This window comes from Triturus cristatus, chromosome 5_2 (genome assembly GCF_964204655.1).
Source record: "Triturus cristatus chromosome 5_2, aTriCri1.1, whole genome shotgun sequence".
Taxonomy (NCBI): domain Eukaryota; kingdom Metazoa; phylum Chordata; class Amphibia; order Caudata; family Salamandridae; genus Triturus; species Triturus cristatus.
The window spans coordinates 1,125,690,076-1,125,710,225 of NC_140588.1; the positions used below are offsets into that span (position 1 = coordinate 1,125,690,076).

Genomic DNA, 20,150 nt, shown 5'->3' on the forward strand with positions numbered 1-20,150 from the left:
ACTCACCCTGTGGCTGTTCTAAATTGAGAGACTAAGTCCCCTTGAATCCTAAGGGTCCCTAGGGTCAAACTAGCCCACTAGGTACCTTCAGTAAGCGCCACAGAGCTGAGTTGCAGAGAGGTGTAAAAAGGGGCATGGCCTCAGAACACCTGTCTGCAACGCATCTCCCTGGCGCATACTGGAGATACCTGTTGGGCTAGTTGGCCCTCAGGGACCCTCAGTATTGAAGGGGAATTAATTCCCCAACTTACAACTCGCCAGAGGGTGCGTTTGCAGAGTGCTGCAAATAGGGGGCATGTCCTACGGCGCGATGCCGGTCTTTTAATTATTTTATTTTTTTAAGAAGGGTGGCTGTGTGGCCCCCCTTCTTTTTCTAATTTATTGGCCCTAGGGACCCCATCCCCCAGGGCATGCACCCTCATTTTTTTTTTTGAAAAAAAAAATTGGAAGGGGGCCACGTAGCCCCCCTCCCGAGGCCTTAATCGCCCCCGGGGACACCAACCCCCGGGGCATGGGCTTTTTAATTTTTTTTTATTCTCTAGGCGGGGGGCTGCGTTGCCCCCCTCCTCAGGCCACTTATGGCCCCGGGGACCCCATCCCCGGGGCCGGCCTTAATTTTTAAATTTAAAAAAATATATATTTATAGAAACACCTAGGACTTGCTGGACAAACCGTACATACCTATCACCATGACGATTTGCGTGATATTCATTAAAAGGCGACTATGCATACAATTAATCCACGTGGAGTGTATTTACACTGCTAGTGAAGCTCTGATGTGTCTGATGCCCTGCCGTGCCTAATCCCAGCGCCCTCACCGGTGGGTACTCTCCAAGTAGACACCCTTGTAATTTATTTATACAAACATGGGTAGCTATTGACGGTCACATTTAATACACACGCACACCAAGCCATTCAAAGGGGATTCATCAAAAATTCGACCAAAACTATGCAAGAAACCCCCTCACGGTTAATAAAACACACATCCACCGCCGGATGTGTAATACTTTATATTTTATTCTCTGGAAAGGAGACGACCCTCACTTGAGAGTCACAGCGCGCTCCTGGCTGAGCCCAATGCTATGTTACACCCACCAGTGCCCGCCGAGTGCCACACACCTCTGTGTTGTATTCCACCAGCTAGTGCATATGCTATGACACTCTCTAGCCCATGTGCACTGTAACACCACCCGTGAATATGTCATGCCACACTTGCCTTCACACGGATTACATTACCCATCTAACGTGCCTTCCTCGATGCCTATGTTATAACGCACAGCGCTATGCCATACATATTACAATCTGGGATCCATATCTTTGTCACAGTGCATATGCAACGTTACACTCCCCAGCACATATTTTATTACAAATTAGATACTAGTTAGGTTACACAACACTGCCCTGTGCATATTACACTCCAAGGCGCATATCGCATAGCACGCGCTAGTGCCTGCACTATCTCGCGCTCTCCAATGAATCTGTCATTGCGCACAATATATTGCATATTATATTTCACGCCCCAGTTCATCTTATATCACACTTTTTGGTGCATAGTTTATACCATACACTATATCTAGTTTTCATTTTCAATCGTGCCTCCAGGACTATATTCTATGTAACACTGCAATCATCTACCCTTTTCACGGGCACTACATTTTGCGATGGGGGTGGAGGGTCAGGGGGTATTTCTGCCAAGTGAGCCCAGAGTCACAGTCACAAACATCCTCTTCTTCCTGAATAAAAGTGAGATTTGCTGCATACTTGTTCATATTTTAAGTAGTTTGCACAGACACACATTTTATAAACAATAAAGTTCTTAACACCTGCCTTCTCGGAACAGTTAGCTTGCTGCCCTATCCGCCTCCTCCCTATCCTCTGTTGTCTGAATCCATGGACTAGCCTCCTCCCTCCTGCCATGCATGGTCTGATGTCCTGCCACTGCCCTCCATTTAGCATGATGTACGAGTCCACTCTTCCTGCCCTCCATTGCCCAATTCTATGCCCCATCATTGACCTTCTGCTTAGCCTCTGTGCTTAGCTTGCTGCCCCTATTCTCCTTCCCCCTGCCCTCCAATGTCTTTGTGCTTGCCCCTGCTCCATCCTTTTTGCCCACCATGTTCCATGCTCCTATCTACTCTGAGTGTTCTGTTGAGCTGCCACTCCCCTCCCACCTACCTAGCATTGTCAGATGACTGTAACCTGTCCCTGCCACCTCCACCCTTCCTGTCCACATTCCTTACACTTATCCACTTCCTTCTGCCCTCCATGGTGCATTTTACTGCCACACCCTTCTGCCCTCCCTGGTCTGTTGTGCTGCAACTGCTCCTCCTGCCTGCCCCGCGTGGTCTGTTGTGAGGCCCCTTTCCCTGAACTCTCTTGTCTGTGCACAGGTCATGACCCTCCCTTCTATCCTCCATGGTCCTTTGTGCTTGCCCCTGCACCCTCCTTCTTGCCCATCATAGCCATTGTTCTACCACTAACCCTACCGCTTGCCATGCATGGTCTTCTGTGCTGCCATGGTCCTTCCCACCTTCCCTGTGTGGTCAGCTTGCTGTCTCTGACCCCCTTCCACCTTACCTCCATGATCTGTGTGAATGCCATCATAGTCTCACTGTTGCTCTCCATGGTGTGTCTTGTTTCTAGTGCCCATCCTGCCTGACCTCCATTGTCATCTTGCTGCCCCTGCCCTGCCCCCTTGCCCCCAGCCCTCTGTTTCCATTTGCAGACCCCTATTCCCTCCCTCCTGGCTTGTCTGTTCCATTGTAATACCCCTGATCCAACCCTCCTGCCCTTTATGGTCTGCTATGCTGCAGCTTTCTCTCCTGTCTGTCCATTATGGTCAGCTAGCTACCATTGTCTCTTTCCCCTCTGTTCTCTGGTGTCCATGTGCATGGTCCTGTCCTCTCCCTATTACTTTCAATGGATTTTTGTGCTGCACTCCCGTCCCGCATGCCCTGTTTGGTGTATTATGCTGCTGCAAACCCTGATGCCTGACCTGTAGGGTCAGTTTGGTGCACCTCTCCATGTCCCTCCTGTCCTCTGTTATCCGAGTCCATGTCCCTACCCCAAATTCCTCCTGCCTTCTATGATCCAATGTACCATACTTGCGAACATTTTGAACTTAGTAAGAGGGAGATTTTGAAAAAAAACTGGGGTATTGATGTTCCCCTTTGAGCTACATTGAAAAAGAGGAGATTGTAGACAGGAGACAGATCAAATAAAGCCCATTTGAGCTTAAAAACATTGGACGTTTCCTGGCTGAATCGGGTCTGTTGGCATGTATGGTTGTACTACCACTGCCTCTTCCTTCTGCCCACAATGGTCTATTATATTGCCACAGCCTCTCTTGCCAGTCCTGTATTGTTGGTTTGCTGCCCCTGCCCCCCTTTCCACTGCCCTCCATAGTCTGTTGTGCTGCAACTGCCCTTCCTGCCTGCCCAGTGTGGTCAAATTGTTGCCTCTGCACTTTCCTACCTGCCTTCAATTTTCAGAGTATGTGCCCCTGGCCTCTGCCTCTCAACAGTATCCCAATGAACAACTAGATTGCTAACATTCTATATTTATTACAAAAGTGTGGAACGCCTGACGTCATCTTAATGTAATCAAAACTGTAATACCTAGAGCATTTCCTTTAGAAATTACATATATGAGAGGGTCTTATTAGCATCAAAATTATGGTTAGTGCTCTAAAAAACTAAAATGAGGACGTATTTTCTGAGTTTTCAAATAGCGACAAAGCACTTTTAAATTATTTGTTATCTTTATGTTTTTTTATCCAGTTGACCACTTGATTAAATGTATTCACTCGTTTGTTTTTAAAACTGAAAAATTGTAATTTTATCTGCACTTTCCCCCTGCTTCCTACACACGATTGCTGTGTGCAGGCACCTGTCCCTGCGGTAAAACGAGCGCTGGGAAGGCTACAATTACACCTTTTGGAAACCACATTCTCCCCGCCCGGAGCAGGACACGGCCACTCCGAGGCCACGCCCCCTAGCAGTTTATATAAAGCGCGCTGAGGCGATAGTGCTCCGGTATTCGTATTCCTCCTGAGGCACAGCCGGGAGACTTGTATTTGTATTCACTCGTTTGTTTTTAAAACTGAAAATTTTTAATTTTATCTGCACTTTCCCCCTGCTTCCTACACACGATTGCTGTGTGCAGGCACCTGTCCCTGCGGTAAAACGAGCGCTGGGAAGGCTACAATTACACCTTTTGGAAACCACATTCTCCCCGCCCGGAGCAGGACACGCCCACTCCGAGGCCACGCCCCCTAGCAGAGCGTATATAAAGCGCGCTGAGGCGATAGTGCGCCGGTAATCGTATTCCTCCTGAGGCACAGCCGGGAGACTTGTATTTGTATTCACTCGTTTGTTTTTAAAACTGAAAAATTGTAATTTTATCTGCACTTTCCCCCTGCTTCCTACACACGATTGCTGTGTGCAGGCACCTGTCCCTGCGGTAAAACGAGCGCTGGGAAGGCTACAATTACACCTTTTGGAAACCACATTCTCCCCGCCCGGAGCAGGACACGCCCACTCCGAGGCCACGCCCTCCTAGGAATCTCAGACTACAAGAATGTGCATGAATAGGAAGCGCAGCGGACGAGCGCAGCGGGCGCGACGATTGCGCGCCGAAGGAGCGCATAAGGCAAGCTCGTCTGCGCTCGTCCGCGCCGAGTCCGGGCCTTGGGCCACCCCCCTTGCCCCCCAGCCGTCAGCACAAAGATGCTATACGTTAGCAACCCTCTACAAGTTAAGGCCTCCTGTTAACTCATGCCCTCGGCACTCCCTCCAAGCCATGGACCTTCCCTCAACCTGTCCTACCTGCTCTGCGCCTCTCAAACCTAACTCACGCACAACAGCCACACAGGAATTCCAAATGCTCCTACTAAACTGCCGCTCGCTGCCTAAGCATAGCGCCGAAATGGCCTTATTGATAGAAGAGCACACCCCGGATATCTTGTTCCTTACGGAAACCTGGCTTACCAGTGAGTCCAACCCGGCGATAGTAGAGGCCCTCCCCACCGGCTATCAAATAACACGGCAAGACCGGCCAAAAGGGAGAAGAGGAGGCCTTGCTATCATCCATAAGGAGCAATATCATTGTCGACTCTCTCCTGAGACCATCTCGGACTGCGATAGCATGGGTTTTAACATCAACCTCTCTCCTAACATCTGCTTCTCAATCTCAGGCACCTTTATTTATCGCCCGCCCGGCCTCCCGAAGCAGTTTCTTCTAACTCTACCATTGATTGTGGCCAGCAGAGTCAGCACCTCCTCTAGCTTTACTGTGTTGGGTGACTTGAATCTACATTTTGACTCCCCCTCGGACCTTTCAGCTGCTATCCTATCAGATGATCTAGCAGCTCTACAACTCACTCAACGTGTCTCCTCCCCCACCCACGAAAAAGGTAATCTACTGGATCCAATTTTTTCAAATTGTTCTGAGATCACAGTGGACCCAGGCATTACCCTACCCTGGACTGACCACTTTTTAATCCCCTTTAAATGGACCACACCTAAATTCTCTCTTCCGGCTCCCACCACCAAACTCAGGCGAGCCTGGATGCGCCTTGAGGTTGATAAGTGGTGCACTAAACTGGCTAGCTCACAACCAGAAATTCAGGATGATCTCGCCCTAGCAAACCAGGCATATACCAACTGGATCTCCTACACTCTTGACTCTACTCTCCCAATGAGCAAGACTGTACTGAAGCGGCCTCAAAAAACCGCCCCTTGGTACACCCAGTCTCTCAGAGAAAAAAAGCGTCTCTGTAGAAGGGCGGAAAGACGCTGGCGCTTAGACAAATCGGCGCTTAACAAAACCCGGTACCGTGTAACCATCAACGAGTACAAAACTCAAATAAAAGCAGCTCAGTCGACGTATTTCGCCGAAAAAATCCTGAATGCCAGATCTAAACCCAAAGAGATCTTCCAGATCGTTAAAAAGCTAACGAACCCATCCCCTGTGGTGCATGTCGAGAAATCTGTCACCCAATGTAATGACATAGCCGAATTTTTCTATCAGAAAATCAATAAAATCTATTCAACTTTTTCTTCCCCAAACACCGACCTGTTTACTCAACCTAATAACCTCCCTAGCCTGCCACATTCCCCCACCCCTTACAGCTTAACTCACTTTCCCCCACTAGACCACCCCACTTTAGAATCACTAGCCCTCAGTGTCAAATCAGGTTCTCCGGCCGACCCTGCCCCTCCTGACATCCTAATGGCAGCATCCCATACCAGCCTGCCCGTCATCAGAGAGGTATTAAACTCTTCCATCTCCTCTGGCACCGTTCCACCCGTATGGAAGCAGGCCATGGTTAGGTCACTGATCAAGAAACCCAATCTGGACCCGTCTGATTTGGCTAACTACCGCCCTATTTCTCTGCTCCCTTGGTTGAGCAAGGTTTTGGAGAAATATGTGAACCAACAGTTAGTGAACTATCTAGAGGACCACCACATACTGGATCCCACTCAGACGGGTTTCAGACCTAAGCACGGGACAGAGACCGCCCTCCTCATGGTCGTAGAGGAAGCGAGAAAAATCTTGGATCAGGGAGGATCAGTGGCAGTGATCCTCCTTGATCTAAGCGCGGCCTTCGACACAATGAGTCATGACACCCTACTAAGCCGCCTGTCCTGTGTGGGGATCAAGGATAAAGCTTGGGCATGGTTTGAATCCTTTCTGGGGAACAGATCTTTCAGGGTTTTTGATGGCGATTCAGTTTCCTCCAGTAGACCTCTAAATTGTGGAGTTCCTCAGGGCTCCTCTCTGAGCCCTGCTCTATTCAATCTATATATGAGACCACTGGCCAGTGTCGTCCGCCCATTTGGAGTTAAAATCATCTTATATGCGGACGACACGCAGCTGGTGGTCTCACTGGCGCAGGAGGCATCTCAAACTGCACCAGGCGGGCTCAGAGAATGCCTGGAGGAAGTGAGGAGCTGGATGTCGTCATCTTCTCTGAAATTGAACGGAGAAAAAACTGAGCTGATGCTCCTAGGACCTTCAGAGCCGGCACTTCCCCCTTCCCGATGGCCCCCATGCCTAGGACCGCCTCCAACCCCAAAAAATACCATCAAAAGTCTTGGGGTGTGGCTGGACAGCTCACTATCTTTCAATGTCCAAGCCACAAAACTGTCAGCCACATGTTTTGGCATTCTGAGAGTGCTAAATAAAATCTTCCCCCTCCTCCCCCTGGAAGCCAAACAGGCTGCCATTCAAGGGCTCATTCACTCCCGTCTTGATTTTAACAACGCACTTTATCTGGGTGCACCAGAATACACCCTTCGGAGGCTGCAAACTGTACAGAACAGCGCAGCTCGCCTTCTACTTAAAATCCCGCACAGTCACTCAGTGAGGACCGGACTGACTAGCCTCCATTGGTAACCGGTCCGGCAGAGAGTTCTGTTCAAGGCGCTATGCATAGCCCATCAAGCCTTCTGGGACATGGGACCTATCATTACCCGTGATCTGATCACTCATTACATCCCAAATCGTAGTCTTCGTTCCAGCCAGACTCTCTTAGCAGTAGTCCCAAGAATAAAAAGATTTAGAACCGGCGGAAGGACGTTCATGTACAACGCAGCTAAGGCCTGGAATGCTCTACCACTTCATCTTAGAGCCACCCAGAACCTGACTATGTTTCGCAAGCAACTGAAGACCCACCTTTTCACATCTGCCTGCTAAACCGTTGTCTTTTCTTTCTTTCCCCTTCCCTGCTCTCTGTAGGTCACGGTTATCCTAGCGCTTGGACGCCTTCGGGCAACAACTGCGCTCTATAAATCCCCAAGTTTACAAGTTTACTTACGGAAGAGGATGTGGTGTTACTTCCAGAGCTGCAGACTTTGCAACTGGGGAAACAGGTTGGAGTTTCTGCTTCAGCTCGAAATTCTGTGACTCTGGTCAAATCACTTAATCTCCCCATGTCTACAAACAAAATGAATTTGTTCTTGTGTGATGTAAACAATGCTCATGTAAAGCACTCCAATACCTGACAAGTCTGCATACATCTGTCATTGGGCTACATGTGGGACACATCTGGGTGATATTTGTGCTTCATTTGGGTTCTTTTGTCTCTGGTGGCCATCTTGGGAGATTTATTTGTTATGAAGTTTCCTAATTTCCTCATCTACTGCAGTCTCCTCAGTAGGAAATGCTTTCAGTTTTTTACTTTGATTCCATCGAGAAGATATTCAGATATGTTACACATTTGCCATAAATTCTGAATGTTAGCACTCTAGTTGCTCATTAGATCACTGTAGTACAGCTACTGCTCACCACGGAAGTCTGCTGCTGGTATTAAAAGTGCATGTTTCGGTCTGCATGTCAGAATTTTTTAATGAAATAGAAGAGGTTTTGAGAAGTCACTCAAAATGTGCCCTAATTTTTCTTTCTTCAGCACTAATAATAATTTCTATGGCAAAATGAACCCCCTCATTGTTTTCCTTTTTAACCCCTTGTGTGCCCCGCCCTTTCCCCGCCCTGTGCCGGGCGTTGAATTAGCGGGCGGGGTTCATGACGAGATAGTCTCGTCATGGGCACAGCGCAACCGCGGCCCATGACGAGACCATCTCGTCATGGGCACTCAAGGGGTTAAACTAAATGTTTTAAGTGTTACCAGTTTATTCCAATCAAGATGGCTTAAGGTATGCCATACTTTTGTCATAAGTAAGACAGTAAGCACTCTAGTTGTTCTTAAGAACACTCTGGGACATTCTGTCATTGGGCTATACTTAGGCTACATCTGGGTGATATTTGTGCTACATTTGGGCTCTTTTGTCTCTGGTGGCCATCTTGGGAGACTTATTTGTTATGGAGTTTCCTAATTGCCTCATTTACTGCAGTCTCCTCAGTAGGAAATACTTTCAGTATATTACTGTGGTTCCATCAAGAAGGCATTCAGATGTGTCACACATTTGCCATGATTTCTGAATGTTAGCACTCTAGTTGCTCATTAGATCACTTTAGTAAAGATACTGCTCACCGGGGATGTCTCCTGCTGGTATTCAAAGTCCACGTTTCAGTATGCATGTCAGAATTTTTTAATGAAATAGAAGAGGATTTGAGAAGTCAAAATGTGCCCTAATTTTTCTTTCCGCAGCACTAATCATAATTTCTATGGCAAAATGAACCCCCTCATTTTGTTCCTTTGCAAACTAAATGTTTTAAGTGTTACCACCTTATTCCAATCAATATGGCTTCATGTGTGCCATACTTTTGTCATAAGTAAGACTGTTAGCGCTCTGGTTGTTCTTTAGAACACTCTGGGACATTCTGTCATTAGGCTATACTTGGGCTACATCTGGGTGATATTTGTGCTACATTTGGGCTCTTTTGTCTCTAGTGGCCATCTTGGGTGACTTATTTGTTATGAAGTTTCCTAATTTCCTCATTTACTACATTCTCCTCAGTAGGAAATACTTTCAGTTTTTTACTTTGATTTCATCAAGAAGGCATTCAGATGTGTCACATATTCGCCATAAATTCAGAATGTTAGCACTCTAGTTGCCCATTAGATCACTGTAGTAAAGCTACTGCTCACCAGGGAAGTTTGCTGCTGGTATTGAAAGTGCATGTTTCAGTCTGCATGTCAGAATATTTTAATGAAATAGAAGAGGATTTGAGAAGTCACTCAAAATGTGCCCTCATTTTTCTTTCTGCAGCACTAATGATACTTTCTATGGCAAAATGAACCCCCTCATTTTGTTACTTTTTAAATTAAAGGTTTTAAGAGTTACCACTTTATTCCAATCATGATGGCTTCAGGTGTTCCATATGTTTGTAATAAGTAGGACTGTTAGCGCTCTAGTTGTTCTTTAGAACACTCTGGGAAGCTGCAGTAGAACACAAAGGAATCAACTGACAGTCACTGCCCTTGTTGGATGTACATGTTTTACTGAGAACACACCACAATTCCTAAAATGAGTATGGTACCATCAACAAATGATTTATAATGTAACTAAAGTCTTAAAACCTTCTATTAACTGCAATGCTTTTGAATGAGGTGCTATCATGAATATTGGTCCCAAGATAGCTGCCAACACTTCTTGGATGAAGTGCTGACAGCCAATCAGATCTCACGATGAGATGTGTGGATAGGCTCCGCCCATATATATATGTGAATTTACTTTTGATTTTCTCAGGAACTACTCAACGGATTTACACCATTTAACCAAAAGGCACGACTCTGAACCAAGGGCTACCTTTTTGCCAAATTTGGTGTAATTCTGTTCAGGAGTTCGGGCTGTAGCTGCGATTAAAGGTTCCTATGGAAAATTGCATTGGGAAAACATGTTTTGGGACCCCTTTTTTCTTGGCCCCTGCTTGACGAATCACCCCGAGACTTTCAGGATAGAAGCGGACCGGAGCGCCTCGCCAGTATCGAACATTTCACGAAGATTCGTCAACCAGCACCAAAGTTATTCCAAATAGAATGTAGCGGATTTCCTATGGATAATAGGTCCTAACTATAACTACCTAGGTATTATATATATATACATATATATAGTATACTATGTATACATGTGAAAATGTGTTGCTCCACCTGTTTACCTCGGTGGCACAAAAAAAATGGGTGGAACTGACGTCAGCACGCTGACGAGGTCCTCTTATGGCTCCTATGATGTCATACGGTGTCGCGAACGGAGCCGTGCTATGATGACATCGTCGTCGACGTGGGAGAGCTAGGAAAGAATTTCCACAGAATCCTAGCGCAGGGGATATTCACCTATGTGTTCAGGCTAGTCCTTTGGGAGCAACTGTTTATGTTGCCACTCCAGAAACCAAAACCAGTGATCCGAGTGCAGAGGACCTGCAGATGGCACATGAGGTAGGGAGCCCAGTCGTGTGCACCGGCAGGGCAGCGAAGTGACAAGCACCACTACCCACAGAAAAGGCACTGAATAACACAGTATCTTCTCTTTGTATCTGGCAGGAACAACAAGGTTAAAATGCCCTAGTTCCAAAATGTAGAATTAGTGCTAAAACGGTCTTGAAGAGGACCTGAGATGGATGCCACTTCTGCCTTCCGTACACTGGAGGCGGCACATGGGTCACGTGGTACCGTCATATTGCGGTGGAACGCACACTCGTTGACCTCTCATGGCACTGCTCCACACTTCGGGGACAACGCTTTCCATTAGCTGTGTTTTCTGATGACGAGTTGCGCCGGCCCCGTCCAACAGCAGAACCCCTTTAGATCCAAACAGACTCTTCCACTCTCTCACAGGAAGTGAAACCAGGCCGCTTGAACCCTTTCACAATACAACAGACGGTACTGCACTTTTCGGTAAAAAAAACATTCCTTCCTCATAATTTATCAAATAAACGACTCACTGAAGAACAGGGGCCAGCTTCAATCGGTAAACAGCTGTTACAACGACTTTTTTACTTCACGATACCATTACAACACATTCATTACCATGCATGCGTTGTACATCGTGAAGTCATTACTATACATTTTTTTAGAACGCATGGTCATTTACCATACATGCCTTTACAACAAATTTTGTTGTAAAGGAATGTATGGTAAATGACCATGAGTTCTAAAAAAATGTAGGGTAGTGCAGTGGTGTTTGGGTAGTGTAGGGAGTCGTGCTGCGGGTAGTGTTTGAGGGTTTAGGGTAGTGCAGTGGTGTTTGTGTAGTGTAGAGGGTCATGCTAGTGGTAGTGTTTTAGGGTTTAGGGTAGTGCAGTGATGTTTCTGTAGTGTAGGGGGTCATGCTTGGGGTAGATTTAAGGTTTTTGGTAGTGCAGTGGAGTTTGTGTAGTGTAGGGGGTCATGCTGGGGTAGTGTTTTAGGGTTTAGGGCAGTGCAGTGATGTTTGTGTAGTGTAGGGGGTCATGCTGATGGTAGATTTAGGGTATAGGGTAGTGCAGTTGTGATTGGGTAGTGTAGGGGGTCATGCTGGGGTAAATATAAGGCTTAGGGTAGTGCAGTTGTGTTTGGGTAGTGTAGGGAGTCATGCTGGTGGAGTGTTTTAGGGTTTAGGGTAGTGCAGTGGTATTTGGGCAGTATAGGGGTTGTGCTGGGGGTAGTGGTTTAGGGTTTAGAGAAGTGCAGTGTTGCTTGTGTAGCGTAGGGGCTCGTGCTGGGGGTAGTGGTTTAGGGTTTAGAGAAGTGCAGTGGTGTTTGTGTAGTGTAGGGGGTCATGCTGGGGGTAATATTTTAGGGTTTAGGGTAGTGCAGTGCTGTTTGGGTAATGTCGGGTGTCATGCTGAGGGTAGAGATTTAGGGTTATGGTAGTGCAGTGGTGTTTGTGTAGTGTAGGGGTCATGCTGGATGTACTGTTTTAGGGTTTAGGGCAGTGGTGTGTGTGTAGTGTAGGGGGTTGTGCTGGGGTAGTGTTTTAGGGTTTAGGGTTGTCCAGTAGTGTTTGGGTAGTGTAGGGGGTCGTGCTGAGGATAGATTTAGGGCTTAGGGTAGTACAGTGGTATTTGGGTAGTGTAGAGGTTCATGCTGGTGTAGATATAGGGTTTAGGGTAGTGCAGTGGTGTTTGGGTAATGTAGGGAGTCGTGCTGGGTGGAGTGTTTTATGGTTTAGGGTAGTGCAGGGGTGTTTGGGAAGTGTAGGGGTCACGCTGAGGGTAGTGTTTTAGGGTTTAGGGTAGTGCACTGGTGTTTGTGTAGTATAGGGGGTCATGCTAGTGGTAGTGTTTTGGGGTTTAGGGTAGGGCAGTGATGTTTCTGTAGTGTAGGGGGTCATGCTTGGGGTAGATTTAGGGTTTATGGTAGTGCAGTGGTGTTTGTGTAGTGTAGGGGGTCATGTTGGGGGTAATGTTGTAGGGTTTAGGGCAGGGCAGTGGTGTTTGTGTAGTGTAGGGGGTCATGCTGAGGGTAGAGTTAGGGTTGAGGGTAGTGCAATGGTGTTTTGGGTAGTGTAGGGGGTACTGTTGGGGGTAGTGTTTTAAGGTTTAGGGTAGTGCAGTGGTCTTTGGGTAGTGTAGGGGGTACTGCTGGGGTACTGTTTTAGGGTTTAGGGTAGTACAGTAGTGTTTGGGTAGTGTAGGGAGTCGTGCTGGGGTAGTGTTTTAGGGTTTAGGGTAGAGCAGTGGTATTTTTGTAGTGTAGGGGGTAGTGTTTTAGGGTTTCGGTTAGTGCATTGGTGTTTGTGTAGTGTAGAGGGTCATGCTGGGGGTAGTGTTTTAGGGTTTAGGGTAGTGCAGCGGTGTTTGTGTAGTGTAGGGGGTTGTGTTTTATGGTTTAAGGTAGTGCAGCGATCTTTGGTTAGTGTAGGGGGTCGAGCTGGGGTAGTGTTTTAGGGTTTAGGGCAGTGCAGTGGTGTTTGTGTAGTGTAGAGGGTCATGCTGGGGGTAGTGTTTTAGGGTTTAGGGTAGTGCAGCAGTGTTTGTGTAGTGTAGGGGGTAGTGTTTTAGGGTTAGGGTAGTGCAGTGATGTTTGTGTAGTGTAGGGGATCGTGCTGGGGTAGTGATTTAGGGTTTAGGGTAGTGCAGTGGTGTTTGGGTAGTGTAGGGGGTACTGCTGGGGGTAGTGTTTAAGGGTTTAGGGTAGTGCAGTTGTGTTTGGGTAGTGTAGGGGGTACTGTGGGGGTAGTGTTTTAGGGTTTATGGTAGTGCAGTGGTGTTTGGGTAGTGTAGGGGGTACTTCTGGGGGTAGTGTTTTAGGGTTTAGGGTAGTGCAGTGGTGCTTCGGTAGTGTAGGGGGTCGTGCTGGGGGTAGTGTTCAGGAGTTTAGGGTAGTGCAGTGGTGTTTTGGTAGTGTAGGGAGTCATGCTGGGGGAGTGTTTTAGGGTTTGGCGTAGTGCAGTGGAGTTTGGGTAGTGTAGGGGGTCAGGCTGGGGGTAGTGTTTTAGGGTTTAGGGCAGTGCAGTTCTGTTTGTGTGGTGTAGGGTTTTGTGCTGGTGGTAGTGTTTTGGGGTTTAGGGCAGTGCAGTTGTGTTTGTGTGGTGTAGGGGGTCGTGCTGGGGTAGTGTTTTAGGGTTTAGGGCAGATCAGTGGTGTTCGGTGGTGTTCGGGCAGTGTAGGGGGATGTGCTGGGGTAGTGGTTTAGGGTTTAGGGCAGTGCAGTGGTGTTCGGGCAGTGTAGGGGGTGGTGCTAGAGGTGGTGTTTCAGAGTTTAGAGCAGTGCAGTAGTGCTCGGGCAGTGTAGGGGGTCAAGCGGGGGGTGGTGTTTCAGTTTTTAGGGCAGAGCAGTGGTGTTCGGGCAGTGTAGGGGTCATGCAGGGGGTGGTGTTTCAGGGTTTAGGGTAGGTTAGTGGTGTTCGGGCAGTGTAGGGGGTTGTGCAGGGGGCGGTGTTTCAGGGTTTAGGGCAGGGTAGTGTGTTCGGGCAGTGTAGGGGGTCGTGCAGGGGTGGTGTTTCAGGGTTTAGGGCAGTGCAGTGGTGCTCGGGCAGTGTAGGTGATCGTGCAGGGGGTTGTGTTACAGGGTTTAGGGCAGTGTTGTTCGGGCAGTGTAGGGGGTTTTGCTGGGGGTGGTGTTTCAGGGTTTAGGGAAGTGGTGTTCGGGCAGTGTAGGGGGTCTTCCTGGGGGTGGTGTTTCAGGGTTTAGGGCAGTGGTGTTCAGGCAGTGTAGGGGGACGTGCTGGGGCTGGTGTTTCAGTGTTTAGGGCAGTGGAGTGGTGTTCGGGCAGTGTAGGTGGCATGCTGGGGCTGGTGTTTCAGGGTTTAGGGCAGTGCAGTGGTGTTTGGGCAGTGTAGGGGGTCGTGCTGGGGCTGGTGTTTCAGGGTTTAGGGCAGAGCAGTGGTGTTCGAGCAGTGTTGGGGGTCATGCTGGAGGCAGTGTTTTAAGGTTTAGGGTAGTGCAGTGGTGTTTGGGTAGTGTAGGGGGTTTTGCTGAGGGGAGATTTAGGGTTTAGGGTAGTGCAGTGGTGTTTGGGTAGTGTAGGGGTCGTGCCGGGGGTACTTTTAGGGTTTAGGGTAGTACAGTGCTGTTTGGGAATTGTAGGGGGTCGTGCTGGGGGTAGATTTAAAGTTTAGGGTAGTGCAGTGGTGTTTTGGTAGTGTAGGGAGTCTTGCTGGGGGAGTGTTTTAGGGTTTGGGGTAGTGCAGTGGTGTTTGGGTAGTGTAGGGGGTCATGCTGGGGGTAGTGTTTTAGGCTTTAGGGTAGTGTAGTGGAGTTTGAGTAGTGTAGAGGGTAGTGTTTTAGGGTTAGGGTAGTGCAGTGATGTTTGTGTAGTGTAGGAGATCGTGCTGGGGTAGTGTTTTAGGGTTTAGGGTAGTGCAGTGGTGTTTGGGTAGTGTAGGGGGTACTGCTGGGCGTAGTGTTTTAGGGTTTAGGGTAGTGCAGTGGTGTTTGGGTAGTGTAGGGGGTACTGCTGGGCGTAGTGTTTTAGGGTTTAGGGTAGTGCAGTGGTGTTTGGGTAGTGTAGGGGGTTGTGCTGGGGGTAGTGTTCAGGAGTTTAGGGTAGTGCAGTGGTGTTTGTGTAGTGTAGGGGATAGTGATTTAGAGTTTGGGGTAGTATGGTGGTGTTTGTGTAGTGTAGGGGTCGTGCTGGGTGTAGTGTTTTAAGGTTTAGGATATTGCAGCTTTGTTTGTGTAGTGTAGAGGGTTGTGTTTTAGGGTTTAGTGTAGAGCAGTGGTCTTTGTGTAGTGTACAGGGTTGTGCGGGGGCAGTTTTAGGGTTTATTGTAGTGCAGTGTTGTTTGGGTAGTGTAGGGGGTCATGATGGGGGTGGTGTTTTGGGGTTTAGGGCAGTGCAGTGGAGTTCGAGCAGTGTAGTGGGTCGTGCTGGGGGTGGTGTTTTAGAGTTTAGGGCAGTGCAGTGGTGTTCGGGCAGTGTAGGGGGTCGTGCTGGGGGTGGTGTCTTAGGGTTTAGGGCAGTGTAGTTGTGTTCGGGACAGTGTAGGGGGTCGTGCTTGGGATGGTGTTTCAGGGTTTAGGGCGTTGCAATGGTGTTTGGGCAGTGTAGGGGGTCGTGCTGGGGCTGATGTTTTAGGGTTTAGGGTAGTGCAGTGATGTTCGGGCAGTGTAGGTGGTCATGCTGGGGCTGTTGTTTCAGGGCTTAGGGTAGTGCAGTGGTGTTCGGGCAGTGTAGGCGTCATGTGGGGGTGGTGTTTCAGGGTTTAGGGCATTGCAGTTGTGGTCAGGGGTTGTATGGTGTCGTGCGGGGGGTGGTGTTTCAGGGTTTAGGGTAGTGTAGTGGTGTTAGGGCAGTATAGGGGATCGTGCTGGGGGTAGTGTTTTAGAGTTTAGGGTAGTGCAGTTGTGTCTGGGTAGTGTAGGGGGTAATGCTGGGGGTAGTGTTTTAGGGTTTAGGGTAGTGCAGTGGTGTTTGGATAGTGTATGGGGTTGTGCTGGGGGTAGTGTTTTATGGTTTAGGGTAGTGCAGTGGTCTTGGGTAGTGTAGGGGGTCGTGCTGGGGGTGGTGTTTTAGGGTTTAGGGCAGTGCAATGGTGTTCAGGCAGTGTAGGGAGTCGTGCTGGGGCTTGTGTTTCAGGGTTTAGGGCAGAGCAGTGGCATTCGGGCAGTGTAGGGGGTCATGCTGGGGCTGGTGTTTCAGGGTTTAGGACAGTTCAGTGATGTTCGGGCAGTGTAGGTGGTCATGCTGGGGCTGGTGTTTCAGGGTTTAGGGTAGTGCAGTGGTGTTCGGGCAGTGTAGGGGGTCATGCTGGGGCTGGTGTTTTAGGGTTTAGGGCAGAGCAGTGGTGTTCGGGCAGTGTAGGGGGTATTGCTGGGGGTGGTGTTTCAGGGTTTAGGGCAGTGGTGTTTGTGTAGTGTAGGGGTAGTGCTGGTGGTAGTGTTTTAGGGTTTAGGGTAGTGCAGTGGTGTTTGGGTAGTGTAGGAGGTACTGCTGGGGGTAGTGTTTTAGGGCTTAGGGTAGTGCAGTTGTGTTTGGGTAGTGTAGGGGGTTCTGCTGGGGGTAGTGTTTTATGGTTTATGGTAGTGCAGTGGTGTTTGGGTAGTGTGGGGGGTACTTCTGGGGGTAGTGTTTTAGGGTTTAGGGTAGTGCAGTGGTGCTTGGGTAGTGTAGGGGGTTGTGCTGCGGGTAGTGTTTAGGAGTTTAGGGTAGTGCAGTGGTGTTTGTGTAGTGTAGGGGATAGTGATTTAGAGTTTGGGGTAGTATGGTGGTTTTTGTGTAGTGTAGGGGGTCGTGCTGGGTGTAGTGTTTTAAGGTTTAGGGTATTGCAGCTTTGTTTGTGTAGTGTAAAGGGTCGTGTTTTCGGGTTTAGTGTAGAGCAGTGGTCTTTGGGTAGTGTACGGGGTTGTGCGGGGGGCAGTTTTAGGGTTTATGGTAGTGCAGTGTTGTTTGGGTAGTGTAGGGGGTCATGATGGGGGTGGTGTTTTGGGGTTTAGGGCAGTGCAGTGGAGTTCGAGCAGTGTAGTGGGTCGTGCTGGGGGTGGTGTTTTAGCGTTTAGGGCAGTGCAGTGGTGTTCGGGCAGTGTAGGGGGTCGTGCTGGGAGTGGTATTTCAGGATTTAGGGCAGTGCAGTGGTGTTCAGGCAGCATAGGGGGTCGTGCGGGGTGGTGTTTCAGGGTTTAGGGCAGTGCAGTGGTGTTCGGGCAGAGTAGGGGGTCATGCGGGGTGGTGTTTCAGGGTTTAGGGCATTGCAGTTGTGTTCAGGGGTTGTATGGGGTTGTTTGGGGTAGTGTTTTAGAGTTTAGGGTAGTGCAGTCGTGTCTGGGTAGTGTAGGGGGTAATGCTGGGTGTAGTGTTTTAGGGTTTTGGGTAGTGCAGTGGTGTTTGGGTAGTGTATGGGGTTGCACTGGAGGTAGTGTTTTATGGTTTAGGGTAGTGCAGTGGTCTTGGGTAGTGTAGGGGGTCGTGCTGGGGGTGGTGTTTTAGGGTTTAGGGCAGTGCAATGGTGTTCGGGCAGTGTAGGGGGTCGTGCTGGGGCTGGTGTTTCAGGGTTTAGGGCAGTGGTGTTCGGGCAGTTTAGGGGGTCATGCTGGGGCTTGTGTTTCAGGGTTTAGGGCAGAGTAGTGGTGTTCGGGCAGTGTAGGGGGTCATGCTGGGGCTGGTGTTTCAGGGTTTAGGACAGTGCAGTGATGTTCAGGCAGTGTAGGTTGTCATGCTGGGGCTGGTGTTTCAGGGTTTAGGGTAGTGCAGTGGTGTTTGGGCAGTGTAGGGGGTCGTGCTGGGGATGGTGTTTCAGGGTTTAGGGCAGAGCAGTGGTGTTCGGGCATTGTAGGGGGTATTGCTGGGGGTGGTGTTTCAGGGTTTAGGGCAGTGGTGTTTGTGTAGTGTAGGGGACCAGGGTAGTGCTGGTGGTAGTGTTTTAGGGTTTAGGGTATTGCAGTGATGTTTGTGTAGTTTAGGGGGTTGTGCTGGTGGTAGATTTAGGGTTTAGGGTAGTGCAGTGGTGTTTGTGTAGTATAGGGGGTCATGCTGCAGGTAGCGTTTTAGGGTTTAGGGTAGTGCAGTGGTGGTTGTGTAGTGTAGGGGGTCATGCTGGGGGTAGTGTTTTAGAGTTTAGGGTAGTGCAGTTGTGTTTGGGTAGTATAGGGGGTCATGCTGGGGGCAGTGTTTTAGGGTTTAGGGTAGTGCACTGGTGTTTGGGTAGTGTAGGGGGTCATGCTGGGGTAGTGTTTTAGAGTTTAGGGTAGTGCAGTGGTGTTGGTGTAGTTTAGGGGTTGTGCTGGGGGTAGTGTTTTAGGGTTTAGTGTCGTGCAGTGGTGTTTGGGTAGTGTAGGGGGTCTTGCTGAGAGTAGATTTAGGGTTTTGGGAAGTGCAGTGTTGTTTGGGTAGTGTAGGGGTCGTGCTGGTGTACTTTTAGGGATTAGGGTAGTGCAGTGCTGTTTGGAAATTGTAGTGGGTCATGCTGGGCATTGATTTAGTGTTTAGGGTAGTGCAATGGTGTTTTGGTAGTGTAGGGGGTCGTGCTGGGGGTAGTGTTTTAGGGTTTAGAGCAGTGCAGTGCTGTTCGAGCAGTGTAGGGGGTCGTGCTGGTGTAGTGTTTTATGGTTTAGGGCAGAGCAGTGGTGTTCGGGTAGTGTAGGGGGTCGTGCTGGGATAGTGTTTTAGGGTTTAGGGCAGTTCAGTGGTGTTTGGGTATTGTAGGGGGTTGTGCTGGGGGTAGTGATTTAGGGTTTAGGGCAGTGAATTGGTGTTCGGGCAGTGTAGGGGGTCGTGCAGGGGTGGTGTTTCAGGGTTTAGGGCAGTGCAGTGGTGTTCTGGCAGTGTAGGTGGTCGTGCAGGGGGTGGTGCTTCAGGGTTTATGGCAGTGGTGTTCGGGCAGTGTAGGGGGTTTTGCTGGGGGTGGTGTTTCAGGGTTTAGGGAAGTGGTGTTCGGGCAGTGTAGGGGGTCTTGCTGGGGGTGGTGTTTCAGGGTTTAGGGCAGTGGTGTTCAGGCAGTGTAGGGGGTCATGCTGCGGCTGGTGTTTCAGGGTTTAGGGCAGTGCAGTGGTGTTCGGGCAGTGTAGGGGGCATGCTGGGGCTGGTGTTTCAGGGTTTAGGGCAGTGTAGGGGTGTTTGGGCAGTGTAGGGGGTCGTGCTGGGGCTGGTGTTTCAGGGTTTAGGGCAGAGCAGTGGTGTTCGAGCAGTGTAGGGGGTCATGCTGGGGGCAGTGTTTTAGGGTTTAGGGTAGTGCAGTGGTGTTTGGGTAGGGGTTTTTGCTGAGGGTAGATTTAGGGTTTAGGGTAGTGCATTGGTGTTTGGGTAGTGTAGGGGTCGTGCTGGGGGTACTTTTAGGGTTTAGGGTAGTGCAGTGCTGTTTGGGAATTGTAGGGGGGACTGCTGGGGGTAGTGTTTTAGGGTTTAGGGTAGTGCAGTGGTGTTTGGGTAGTGTAGGGGGTCGTGCTGGGGGTAGTGTTCAGGAGTTTAGGGTAGTGCAGTGGTGTTTGTGTAGTGTAGGGGATAGTGATTTAGAGTTTGGGGTAGTATGGTGGTGTTTGTGTAGTGTAGGGGTTGTGCTGGGTGTAGTGTTTTAAGGTTTAGGGGATTGCAGCTTTGTTTGTGTAGTGTAGAGGGTCGTGTTTTAGCGTTTAGTGTAGAGCAGTGGTCTTTGGGTAGTGTATGGGGTTGTGCGGGGGGCAGTTTTAGGGTTTATGGTAGTGCAGTGTTGTTTGGGTAGTGTAGGGGGTCATGATGGGGGTGGTGTTTTGGGGTTCAGGGCAGTGCAGTGGAGTTCGAGCAGTGTAGTGGATCGTCCTGGGGGTGGTGTTTCAGGGTATAGGGCAGTGGTGTTCGGGCAGTGTAGGGGTCTTGCTGAGGGTGGTATTTTAGGATTTAGGGCAGTGCAGT

General features: G+C 49.2%; 1 protein-coding gene across 1 annotated transcript in view; it reads right to left on the reverse strand.

Moving 5' to 3' along the window:
* LOC146829879 (vomeronasal type-2 receptor 26-like) overlaps positions 1-20,150 on the reverse strand; it is a 135,529-nt gene that overhangs the window by 19,881 nt on the left and 95,498 nt on the right. The window contains exon 4 of the mRNA XM_085606555.1: positions 11,036-11,045. Coding sequence (XP_085462681.1) covers positions 11,036-11,045 — 10 coding nt within the window. The remainder of the gene's footprint in view (positions 1-11,035; positions 11,046-20,150) is intronic.